We start from the raw sequence: 13,090 nt of genomic DNA on the forward strand, positions 1-13,090 counted from the left end.
TTTTGAAATCGAGGAAAAGAAGACAGTCGAAAAGGTGAATGGTGAACAGTAGAACTATAGACGACCACGTGCGTGTAAAACTTGTTTTCGGCGTCACGTTGTCTCGATCATTCGAGTAAGTAATTTACATACGGGCTCACCGCTAATTTTCACATATATTATTGTTTCGTAGTTTTGCCGATCATTTTGTTTCAAATATCGAATGAATTCTGATTATCAGGCAGATATTTTGCAGGATTGTTGAAAAAAAAACGGGAAGTGTGCGTTGTTTTTTTATTTTTATTTTTTAGAGAGAGAGAGAGAGAGAGAGAGAGAGAGAGAGAGAGAGAGAAATTCGCACGACTATAGATGATGATGGCCTTCTATAATTTGTTTGATGATGCAATCGCATTTTTTGCAGGGTCATTTGATTTATACGTATACGGTTTATATTTCCCACAGAAGTGTATGTAATGTATAGAAATCACAACCTCACACTTAGTCAAGTTTCAACTATACTTGACGTAAAAACTCAATTCGACTTAGTGAGGAAAAATATTGGCGAAATCGATGAAAATTCTAAATTTCTGAAAGCTATTTTAGTTTCCAATGTTTTATAGTCAAAGCTACATCTTTTCTAAATTTTTTTCAAACCAAATTTACCCAGCCTTGTGTTAATAGTATATACAGTTTTTTTTTTTATCTCAAAATTCGAAAAGCGTCTGAAAATAATCCTTGACGATGATCTCGTTTTGTCTATAACTCGTTTATTTCAGGAAACGACGACTTTTTTCGGACGTAATTATATTGTAACTAATAAAAAACAGTTCGTTCGCGATCGAGAAAACTTGCACTGTACGTAAAAAGTCGGGAATTTTTAAGGGATGAAAACAAAAAATGAAAGAAAAATTTTCATACATTCAGATCATACAGAGACGATCGGTTTGAAAATAAGATAAAGACTAGCAACCGCGATGAAAAAAATAATGATACCACTGTTGCAAAATAAAATTTTCAACTTAGTACGATTAAAAATATTGTAAACATAATGTAAAACCGGCAAAGTGCAAATATTTATTATCTCATTGTCAGCCCGATATTCGAGGAAGGGTCAAATCTGCAACAATAAGGCACCTGCACACTCGGTGGCTAATTAAGTATTCACCGATTGCCATCCGAGCGAGTCTCTCTTAAGGATTATACTTCTACCGTCCGGTTCCCGAGGTTTTCAATGGCAAACAGCTAGCCACCGTCTTATGTAACGGTCTGCCACAACGGAGCTGCCAAAGTCTACAAGAGAGTCTAGAGTCTAGACGGTGGCCCATGATGCGAAAAAAACGGCACCATCCCGCAGAGGCAGAGAGGGAGGGAGAGAGAAAAGAGTGAGAGAGAGAGAGAATAGATTAGAATAGAATAAAGTTTTATTACCATGGGACAGTGTCCGCTAACATTAGTGGAGGAGGTGAGAGAGAGGGGGAGAGAGAGAGAGAGGAATTGCCGTATGCCGTACGTAGATTATGCCGCCTTTAATGGAGCGTGACTGTCACAGTTATAGACAAGCGACGATGTACGGTATAGCAAGTTGGTAGAATAACGTGCAAATGTCGATATGCGACATGTCCGAGAATTTTATAATATATAACGTTAAACTATGTCCTACGAGTCGATCGAATCGATCACATACTTACACCGAAATCTCTTGAACGCAATCACCGTTACGAATGTTGGGTTATTCTGAAATCGGATTACGAATGGGTAAAATCCTGCAGAAGCATAAATCATGGATTTAGACTGGAATCGTTTACTGAGTTGAAAATGTGGTTGGTTTTTTGCATATTTTAATTTAGCAGTTTCTTACAGGAGGTTCGTCACTGCCATTTTTTATACTTACAAACGTACGTAATCAGATCCTTTACTTTGGAAGACGCCATCTTGTTGTGGCGATAGTGATTTAACCGCGTTAAAACTCTCGTTTGTTTTTGTGTCGCATACTTTGTACTCTACGATGACTTTGTGTCTGTACATTAAATGAAAATCCAAAAAGCTTTAGCTGTTGACCAAAACCAACGTCATATTGCCGTAACCATCGCAACTCATTAGGGATACCAAATTAAGTTGAATAAAATATCGTCATGCCTATCACGACATGAGTTTGCGTTTGTGTCACAAAAATGTACTCTAATCACTTAAGAACTCTAGGAAATACCAATATCGTGACTCAAATAAAATGTTTCATATGCATGAATCCCTTTGTTCAATAGGCATTGAAGAAAACAATTTTCCTAAGTTTCTGATTTATTCAATTCCTTGTTTGCGAAATTTTTTACAACGCTGTAACTCAGTGATATAACATTTTGTAAAAATATTGCGTTACTCTAACGTTACGAAGTTGAACAACGTTTTTATCTGCAGTCATTTCAAATTTTCAATCATAGAATTCGTAGTTAAAATGCTCGAGTTAATTCCATACAAGATTCTTTCGGCATCGCGATGTAGTTGGAATTTGATTCATTCCAAGTCTAACGCGTTCCAGGAGGATACGTATTACAACAATTAGACGACCTCGAGGATTACGCGGGTATCAAGGCGGCAACCGGACAATTACGGCAAGTCGGTATTATTGCCGTAAGACTATTGCCTACCCCGCGGTTCAGATCGAGGTTAAAAACTGCCCAGGATATACCTGTAATAAGAGAATCACAACAGCCTCGGCTACGAGCCGTATGCATTCACAGTACGAACAAACACTTCGTGTGTACGTGCAATTATACTCTGGAAATTACATTTGAGAATTCAACTCAATTCCGATTATCGAATGCGAAGTGGATTATCTTAAGTAAGCATGTGATGTGAAAGTAGCTTGCTGCTAAAATCATTTTTGAACACGATATATAGTTCATTTATAAGATATAGTGATACTTGCAGAATAAAGTTCGAAGAGTATTATGTAGTTAAATTAAATCATTAATTATTACATTCGTAACGTAACGATGTTAACTATTGTCATATTCGATAATAACAAAAAAATATACACTTTTGTGTACAAAAAGAAAATGAGTTTTGAAACCGTAACCAGAAAATCTGTCAGGCACGTGTTACTAAATAAAAAATTGTATCTTGATAAAATAATTTTTACAACTGGAAAAATACAGCAAATTAAACGAACAGATTTATTATTCGAAGAACCAGAAACCATAGCATTGACAAGTATATATAATAATATTAAATAATTACTTGTGAAAAATTTTCCTGTGATTCGAAAAATATTTAAACTATTATTGTAACGATACTCATATTGCTCGTAAAAAAAAATCCAGCGACTATAACGAACAAGATTTTTCCCCGCAATACAATAGGGAACTTGAAGTAAAGACTATCACAGACAAAACAAACGGCAAATCATTAACATTCCCCAAGTCCTCGCATACTCGCTCTCATTATTTAACTTCGTAACTCGTCGTTTGCCTGGCAGTAACGTCACGTGTGTTAACCTACTTGCGTTGCGCGACAGAGGCTCAAATTACGCGGGCTAATCGTCAAGATCCACGATCGCGCGACGATATCTAGAGAAATGACTTTCGACGAAATCTTTCGTTAGGTTCGATGGAACAAAAGAAAAAAATTAAGAATAAAAAAAATCTACCAAAAAAGATTTCATCAAAAAAGTATGTCCGCAATGAAGAAAAAAAATTGCCGATTTTTGCGAGAGCACTCGTTCGCGAATGTACGTAGGTTCCTACCTACTTGTCAGTTCCGGAGGCTAACCGGCGATCGGTTTCGAGCTAGAGTACCGATATCGCCGATTCGCGCAGCGGAGCAGCAGCGCAACGACGAAACCGCACGCGCGCGCAATTTCCAATGGATCTCTTTTGGCGCGTGAATGTGTTGGCGTGTAAGCGAGTGATACGTAGATGTGTCGCCGAAAGGTATAACGACCGGAGTCCGCGCGCAGGCTGCAACGAGCGTTCCGCCACAAACAGCAGCTTCGAAACATATAACAAGATAAATGCCAGACCGAACTATACGTACACTTTCTAAACAACCACGATCCAGCCGCTCCCGCAGCTCCAAACAGCAGCCTTACCTCATACAATACGTTATATGGCATGCATATACGCGCGTACATAATAATAATAATAATGATAATAACGATCGTACGTACGTACATACATACAACCTCGCTCAAACTCTGCGATACCGTTCCATAATATTTTGTTCATTCGCATTGGTCGTGTTCTGTCTTATTTACGAGGTATGGATGAGTGTATTCTTTCATCTTTCAAGCCTTCTCTCCAAAGGAGAGACGCCTCGGAACTCACAATCAGCTGAGCAAGTGTCAAACTTGAAAGGGACACTCTTGTATACCGTATTCTGGGGCTAAGTTCATTCTGGTGGAAAACTCGAGTTTTTCGCTCAAAGTTCAAACTGACTCATTATTTTATATCTTCTATGGCCAGTCCCAATCTGAGGGGTAAGGAAACGGTTACTTGCGGGAACACGAGCCCTTCTCACGTGATGTTTAAGTTTTGGAATCGGAGTTACGAATTTGGCCCGGATTTACGGAGGGTATCCGTTATTCCGTGAATAGTTTTACGAAGGCCTTTAGCATGCAGAGGGAGAGGTGACAGGTGCCGGATAGTGGCGACGTGGCGAACTGTCAGCTCGACCCCCGAATCGTGATAAATCGTGACGAGGAGAACGAAACCGGGTCGGGTGAAATGGAAATTGCGAAGAAACGTATCAGCCCGTAAAACGTTAAAATCGAAGGAACGTTAAATAGAAACACATCAGCAGCAATGTAACTCACTTGCAAAGGATCCTCCAGAAGCAGCCGAAACTCGAGCCGTTCGGCACCTCGCTGGCGTAGGATACCGTCATTTCCTCGACTGGGCCCCAACGTGGTGCTGTATTTTGGAAATGTTTTCAGGACCGACGAGGCGCGGTGAAGTGAAACACACACGCGCACAAAGGGTGGAGGAGGTGCGCGTCCTGATGAAGGGGCGTCGCGACGCCTTTACCATGGGGTTTGACACTCGGCACGTCGCTTGCGGCCCATGGGGATGTGATCTTCTGGTTAACGAAATTCTCGATCGCGATCAACGACGCTCAAAGCCAACCGTTCGAACCACCGGGTCTCTGTCGACTGGAGTTACCTGACGGACGAGACCGACGAGAACAACGTGAACGGGCCCGAACCCCACCTTCGCTTCACTTGGCCCAGGTACGAGCCGCGTGAAACTCGCCCCCTTCGACGAGCAGGAAGGCCTTATGGTGATCGGCAAGTACCTGCGCCCCGGAATCGTTGGCTGAAAAGCGGAGTGAGAGAAAATTTTAGGGTGAGGATCAATATTTGGAAGGATGTCAATATTGCGAATGGCCGATATATCGACATTTCAAACATGTGGAAATAAAATAACGAAAGATGAATTGTTTCGAAATCTTAAGTCACTGGTTAGTAAGTAGTTATTCTAATCAGCGACATTTTCAAAAATCAACTTGATTTTGAACAATTCATCTTTCGTTATTTTATTTTCACATGTTTGAAATCTCGATGTATCAGCCATTCGCAATATTGACTCTTCCAAGTTTTGACACCCGTTAAAATTTCATTCGTGTTATGGTTGATGAAGGAGTCTGGTGAAACGAGTGTCGTTAACGCGATTAGGGGTGAAATACCAGTTATATTACCGATTAATGGAAGGACCGGGATGTCGAATTTTCATAGACGCGAAAATTTTTTGAAAAACCCGATTTTCTGGTTACGGTAAAACAGTTATTTTCGTTTTTTAAATTCTACCTGTGTAGCAATTCCTGTTATTATTATGTCATCACACTTCCTGCTGTGCGTAAGATGTTGCAACAATATGCATTACAATGACGAAGAAGGTGTTAAATAACGATCGACTTGGATTGATCAACAATTTATGTTCCTTCTCCATAAGTTTATCTCGATTGTATTATTATTATTGTTATTTTTTTTTTTTTTTTTTTTTTTATTCCGATTCGCAGTGTGCCGTAACGATCAACTCTTTCGTCGGAAATGATTACACATTTCTCAATTGTTCTTATTCTAATGTCTTTGATCAACTGTTTTATTTTGTCAAAACACACGCACGTACAACGAATGATTTATACGCAATTCTATAATATTAACTGATAGTAAATATAGAAAATAAATTGATCGATCTACGAACACACTTAGAAAGCATAGAATAAATTACGTGATAATTATTTTTTCAGAAGACAGCTCAATTTTAAAGAAAAGATGATTGAATCAAAATTTCTGATCAAAACGACTTATTTGTCACAAAATTATACGTTGATGGAGCATCTATTCCATGACTGGCGAAAATTATTATAGGTATAACCCATTCACATTTCAATGGAAAAAAGAATTTACAACACGTTCCCTGCAATAGTTTATTTAATAGGAAAAAAAAATTTCAAGAATAGTCGATCTCCGGATTGTTAATATCGGACCATGGATCGATTTGAAATTTACTCGTAACTAAGAATTTGGTTTTTTCTTCCTCGCTTTTCACCAAACTTTTCGTAACATTGGCTAAGTAGATTTTAATCGTCGATTATTTAACCCTGGCAACTCGAAAATACTTTTATTTTATCTCCAACCCTTTTTCCTCGGTTTCAAATTCCCCCCCCCCCCTGATTTGGGGGGGGGGCTGTTTGCCGCTTGAGTACGTTCCTGGCAGATCAGCAGCGCACCGCTAGTGCTTGTTTAAAGGTAGACGAGACCCGAGTAAGCCCGAAGTGCGCCGTCGCGATCATGCTTGTGATTGCAACGACGCCGGTCGACGCTAAGCGACGCGACGGTGGGCGCTAACAGTTTTGCTCGTTGCCTGCATCTCCGCTCACCTTGCCGTGGCCTAGCCTCAAGCGATATTCCTATCCGAGCTCCATTCTACTCCCGGTTTGCTCGTAATAATTCTCGACTACGTCAGCATCTCCGTAGCTCCTTTTTTGTTTGCACAGCTTATGCTGTCGTGAAAATCGTAATAATTAATTACCGAAAGGGCAGACTCTCCGACGAATTTGCGCAGGTCGGAAACGCAGGTACTAGCGATTTTCTTTACTCGAAGTTTTCCGTGAAACTTACCGATCAACGCCGGCAAATCGGCAACCGAAACTACATTCTCTATTGTTACATATTCAAAATGACTCTTCAGTTGCGTGTCTTTCGACGTTGAACGGCGAGTTTCACTGAAAACACCCGGTGTGATGGGTTTTGCAATTTTTTCCGTTCAAGCAAAATTCGATTTATGCTCACCTTCGTAATCATTCTTTGTCTTCTTCATCTACGTAATCGTTGGAAATGTTGAAACTCGAATCGAAATAACTTAAGAGATACGTATCTTTTAATAACATTGGTTAAATTTCATTGAGCTTCAAATGTAAATCAATGGGATTTTGAGAGAATAATTAAAGAAAAATATATAGAAGCAGAAAATGGAAAGTAAAAATTATTCGTTGTGGTACATGAAACGATTTTCAGAATCGCGTAGCTCATTTAAGTATTGAAAGTATAACGATGGCAATTTCACACCTATACATATCATGAAGGCTCCCATCCGTTTTCATTCGTTCACCGATTTAATACAGCACGGAAAGGGTGATCGTTGGGCTGGAAATTTTTGGAAACCCTGTTTCCCGTTGTGTTTTGACTAAAGACGTCTGGTAAACGACGACTTCCTACAAATCTTGATTCACTAATGCCGTGATCCATTTTCGAATAATACAAAGATTACAACCGCATTAGACCCCCCTCCCATGCAGAACATAACGACCCTTAATCTGAATGTCTAATTATAGTAAATAACCTTGTCTAGTAAATTAAAACACACTGTTAGTAGGTCGGAATTGGCAATTAAAAAAGAAGTACTAATTACTAACATATTTTGTACAAAATCATAAATCGCAGCCACCTGAAGGTTCAGTTATGTAAGCCAAGTTTGATGAAGCGCGTCGAAAGTCAGAAGTGACGTGTATATATTTTATTCCAAAAACTAGCGGTACTCATGGATTTTGCTTTGCCCATGCAATTTTATGCCGCCAATTTTTAATGACTCACTGTGAATTAAACTGTGTCACAATTGCAGGCTGAAACGCAGAGAAAATCATAAAACCGCGATGACTTCACTCAGACGAAAGAAGACATAATCAAGGTGCTTACAACACATGTCGTTGAAACTAAGTAGAAAATCACAACGGCCATATAAAGCTACGTAACTTGACCAATTTAGAATTAAGTACGAGCGTTTAATGGCTATACTAACGTCTTCATTGCGGATTCGACGCCAGAACAACTGCAACTGCAATTTCATTCGTGTCATCAAATTGCCTATAGCAACCCTTTCACGGCGCAACGTTATATAAACTATTTCTCAGACTAAATGTCAAAGATTAGATAAAAAAAAAATAAGAAACGTTTTTAAAAGTTCGTTTAGACAACAGATTTATTGGATACTTCTCGAAACTAGAAACCAGAAATCAGCTAAACTTACTCATCTAATAAACAAACTAACATTTGTTTCAATTTCTGAACCCAATTGTATCCATAAAAAGAATCATTCGACTTGCTCTCCTTTTTAAACGGTATTTCCAATTTGACCTTGAAAAATTTATTAAACTCCTTACCGTGTTGGCCGGAATGTAAGTAAATCCCCAATTTTTAACCTCTGATTCAGGACTTTTTCTTTGGATCCGAATATAAGTCGAAGTTCAGAATACTGCAGCTTTTGCTTCATTTTACACCAACCGCGTACATTTTTCTCTGATATACTGTATTTTAATGCAGCCCGGCAATTCTTCGTGTTTTCGGTTTCCCGCACAACTATTAGTTTAAAGTTCGCGTCGTAATTATAACGGACGTTTTTGATCACTTGATTTGTCTGTGAACTTCTACACTCCACTTTATCTGCACTCCGAACATTCATTTTCTCAATTGTTGCACACACGAAACATCTAATGAACAATTTGGTTATTCCAACTTCAGACTGATGCTAGTGAGAAAAAAATTGAAGATCAAATTTTCGATCTTCGAGATTGGGCGCGCATGCGCAGCGCGGGAGAATTACAATTATCGATCGATAACGAAATTTCCAGTTGATAATTCAAATCCCTTATGTCCAATTTGACTTTGCAAAATTTATTGAACTTCTTACTTTTAATCATTTTATTTGTAGAATCTATTTCATTTCACGCACTTATAATTTAGATCCTTTAGTAAATCTTGTTTTCAACGAGACGTGTCTAGTTTAATGTAACCAAACGGTTGATTTATTCTTTCACAAGAAAACAAAAACGGGAAGACAACATAAGAACTCCTTGAGCTTAGTCATTTGAACATTCAGACGTTCTAAAACGTTCAGACTTTTACATCCTTTTGCGCTTTGGCTATAGTCTCAGCGGAAATCATGAGCTGCTTTTTCTCGAACTCGGTCATTCGCATTCGAATGATTTTCGTGATTCCACCCTCGCCTAGCGCGACAGGAAGGGATAAGAATATTTCATCAGAGATGTTGTGATGGCCCTGCAAGAGAGACAAAAAACAATCCTGACATTGACAGAGCATTTTGAAAGTCTGGAATTTCATTTCACATTCCCAATAACTAACAATGGGATTTTAATTAAGGAGGCCATTATTTATCGTGGAGACTATTAGAGGATACAAATGTCATTGTTTTCTCGAGTATTACAAGTTTTAGTGGTTTTAAAGAATTTGTAATTGATTTTTATTGTTTGAACATTGACAACCACATTTTACATAGTCAATTCATGGGCAGTATAACATAGGTCAGTACATAGGTTCACATTTCAGCGAAACTATTGCTTTTCGTTACGTTCAAAGTGGAAACGGAATGTTTTCTGAGGAGAACAGTGCTTTGTGATTATGTCCGGTAATTTTCTAACACAAAAGCAGATGTGAAATTAACGGTAGTTACTTTTTTAGTCAAATCAAATGATGTAGTTTCAACCCTCCGGCAATCAGGTGGTTTTTCTGAAAAACAGATCTATGTACGATCCCCATTTGCTGCCCATGAATCAATGACACAAAATGTGGGTTTTGATGTTTAAACCGCAAACATCAACCGTGAAATTTTGAAAATTGTCAGAATTGATAGTAATGAATAAAAAGTTTACATTTTCATCGTACAATAATCATCTTCTTCGACATACTAGTTCCCTAAAAATACGAATTCTGATTTTCACCATACATGTCAACTCACCTGAACCAACGTCGAAATCGATTGAACGTCATTCACATTTCGCAGAATAGAATCCACGATTCCAGCGATGCAGAGACCGATTGCTGTATTTGTGTAACCCTTGAGGCACCTCAAAGTCTTTCCTCTATCAAAAGTAAAATTGAAAAAAAAATAGAAAAAAAACAAGTACGGAGAAGTTCAAAGAGTAGAAAATTAACTATGATCAGAGTGAATCACTCACGCTCGGATCACCTCCTGGTGGACCTCATTCCACTTCTCGTAGTCAGTTGCCAAACCAATATTAGGCACAATGTCGCGTAGCTGAACACCGGCCACGTTAACTCCAGACCACAGAGGAACTATACGTGAGGAAAATGTAGAGAAGCAAATGGAGAAAAAGAAATACGACGACTTATTGACTTGAAAATTGCGTGTGATTACTGAGGTTGACAGTCAAACCACACTAAAAAAACAGATTGGTCTTGTGTTTCTTTTTAACACATCAAATGTGAGATATTTTTTGACAAACTTCAACTTGGATACACCATTAAAGAACAATGGTTTGATGAGTTCTGTGTTTCTAAACTTAATTTTGATTTGGATTCTGATGTTGGGACTGGGATCTGGGATTTCATTAACGATGATTGAGAAGTTTTTCGTTTTTTTTCGACACGAGTTTAACCACCTTACCCTGAGAATCTCCGTGTTCGCCAATAATCCAGGCAGCAATTGAGCTGGGACTGATACCGAGGCGTTCTGAGATGAGGAACCGAAACCGCGAGGAGTCGATCTGGGTACCAGTGCCTATGATTTTGTGAACTGGAAGGTTGCTCAGTTTCCAAGTAACCCAGGTCATGATGTCGACTTTGGTTGAAACAGATTTCAAATTACCACTTTAGGCTGTATGAATTTTTTACTGGGTTGTATTTTTTCACCTGGGTTTGTCACTACCAGGAATATTGCATCCGGGCTATACTGGACAAGTGGTGGTATTATATTTTTGAAAATTTCAACGTTTCGTTGCAGCAGGTCCATCCGACTCTCGTCTTCCAACTGCCGCGCTCCCGCCGCCAAGATGACAACCTTCGAGTTGCTTGACGCGCAAAAATCTACGCATGGTTTAAACTCGGTTTAAGTAGGATTCGCAACCCGATTATAATTATAATCCGATGCCGCATCACGGCTCTGTCGAGTTACCAGTGTCATACTCGATCCTGGGATCGCCCATGAAGGTTGCACCATGCTGAAGGTCGAGGGCTTCACCTTCCATCCTCTTCGGAAAAGCGTCGACGATCGCTATATGTCCGGTAATTTTCTAACACAAAAGCAGATGTGAAATTAACGGCAGTTAATTTTTTAGTCTCCGAGTTCTCTGGATTGAAACCTGAATTTCATGATATTTCAGAAGTCCGATAAAAGTATTATACAAGCATTCAGAAATTGAGTTTCGAATTGGTATCGAACGGAATGAGATTAAAGTTCTCAAAGCATGCTTTAATCGGAGAAATGTACGAAAAATCGTCAATAAAATAAAACTACTACGTCTTTGAAGCCCAGATAGTTTGTGTCGCCAAATTCTTCCCTGCTTCAGACAGAACTACACCAATCTGTATACCGATCCCCCTAATGAGCACTTTGAGATTCAGGTTTCGTCTCATGTCACACAGATAAACTATTCCTCGTACAAAACTAGAAAATACCTGACAAAGTATCGCCGTGATCGCGGTTATGCCGCACATTCCAGCTCCTACAACGGTCACCTTATTCGAGCTGTCTCTTATCGGTTCCGATACATTGCAGAGCAATTCGTCGCGGAGGCAAGGAGGCGGTCTGTGAAAAATGTGTGAAAATAGCGCTGACATAAAAAAGCAAAGAGACCCTACACAGAGTGGCAAGATCTATAGTAAAATTTGGAAGTAACAAAATCTGGAATGGCGGTATAAATTGAAGTAATCGGGGGTCTACCAACCCGCAGTTTATCAGTCTGTAGTTTCCGGGTCTGATGATCTTCTCTGGGTGATTAACGGCCCTGGGCGAGCCAAATGCATCTCTAATCAACGGCGGATTCTGTGCACATAACCGACGCGCTGTCACGAGACATCTTCGCGGCTGGCTAGGCGCTTTAACCACTCGCAGCACTAGGTGTCTCAGCATTACGCTGATAACGATTCACTTGCGAATTGGCAAAAATATACGCCCGCAATTACCCCTCGCATTGCAAATGGAATTTTATATATCATGCATATACCTGAATGACATTTCTAGCGCGAGCGCCATTCACCTGAACCGCAATTGTCAAGCGAATCCTTGGTTACTCAATTACTAGATTTTGTGCGTAGGGGACGTAATTACTAGGGTCCGGATTAATATGTAAATACATATTTTTTAACTCAAATAATTTTCATTGATTACTTCGTTTTCTAGATGAAGTATGGTGTTTGGAGTTAGAAAATGCAGTTTCTATTTTCCATATTTCTTCCACACTTCATTTTTTTAAATCATATTTTGTCATTTTTAATATATATTTTTGTGGGCCCTAGTAATTACTATCCACGCGTGCGCCGATGAGGTCGAAAAGATAACTTCAACGTCTTCCATGCGTTAATACGGCTTATAAAAAACTTAATTCCAGTATTTTCCAAAATCGTTGATGATTTTGCGGAAACCATTCAGAGAGTCTGATTGGCTTTGTTTCGTGGCGATTTTTGGAGCCAAATCCCAAAACGAATCGTCCCGTTTTCTGCGATTTTGGGGCATCCGCTGCTCGCGAATCAAAAATCTCAATGATTCTCTCGAGTGTTTTAGGCAGTTCAATAAACTATAATAAAACAAGATATACTCGTAATTTGGGAACTCAACTTCTTCAGTTACTAGGAAATTGGCAAATC

The 13,090-nt window shown here is 39.2% G+C and overlaps 2 protein-coding genes across 3 annotated transcripts in view; both read right to left on the reverse strand.

Moving 5' to 3' along the window:
* The window catches only part of LOC124404142, a 65,551-nt gene extending 60,311 nt beyond the window's left edge, over window positions 1–5,240 (reverse strand). For both annotated transcript variants that reach the window (XM_046878040.1, XM_046878039.1), the window contains exon 1: window positions 4,787–5,240. In XM_046878040.1, coding sequence (XP_046733996.1) covers window positions 4,787–4,857 — 71 coding nt within the window. In that variant the 5' untranslated portion in view covers window positions 4,858–5,240. The remainder of the gene's footprint in view (window positions 1–4,786) is intronic.
* A 4,046-nt stretch (window positions 5,241–9,286) lies between these two features.
* LOC124404112 (L-lactate dehydrogenase B-B chain-like) lies at window positions 9,287–11,459 on the reverse strand. The gene is made up of 5 exons (XM_046877992.1): window positions 11,400–11,459; window positions 10,893–11,311; window positions 10,444–10,561; window positions 10,224–10,347; window positions 9,287–9,526 (listed from the first exon to the last, which is right to left on the reverse strand). The coding sequence occupies exons 2-5, from the start codon at window positions 11,056–11,058 to the stop codon at window positions 9,362–9,364; spliced, it is 573 nt and encodes a 190-aa protein (XP_046733948.1). The 5' UTR covers window positions 11,059–11,311; window positions 11,400–11,459; the 3' UTR covers window positions 9,287–9,361.
* Window positions 11,460–13,090: the final 1,631 nt, after the last annotated feature.

The sequence above is a fragment of the Diprion similis genome, chromosome 3 (genome assembly GCF_021155765.1).
Source record: "Diprion similis isolate iyDipSimi1 chromosome 3, iyDipSimi1.1, whole genome shotgun sequence".
NCBI classification, from domain to species: domain Eukaryota; kingdom Metazoa; phylum Arthropoda; class Insecta; order Hymenoptera; family Diprionidae; genus Diprion; species Diprion similis.

Bases quoted from the DNA above. Each gene is read 5' to 3' on its own strand.
- LOC124404112 (XM_046877992.1), bottom strand. From the start codon at position 11,058: ATGACCTGGGTTACTTGGAAACTGAGCAACCTTCCAGTTCACAAAATC. The intron at 10,348-10,443 runs GTGAGTGATTCA...TACTTTTGATAG, and splicing joins CACCAGGAGGTGATCCGAGC to AGGAAAGACTTTGAGGTGCC. The intron at 9,527-10,223 runs GTGAGTTGACAT...TCTCTCTTGCAG, and splicing joins CGATTTCGACGTTGGTTCAG to GGCCATCACAACATCTCTGA.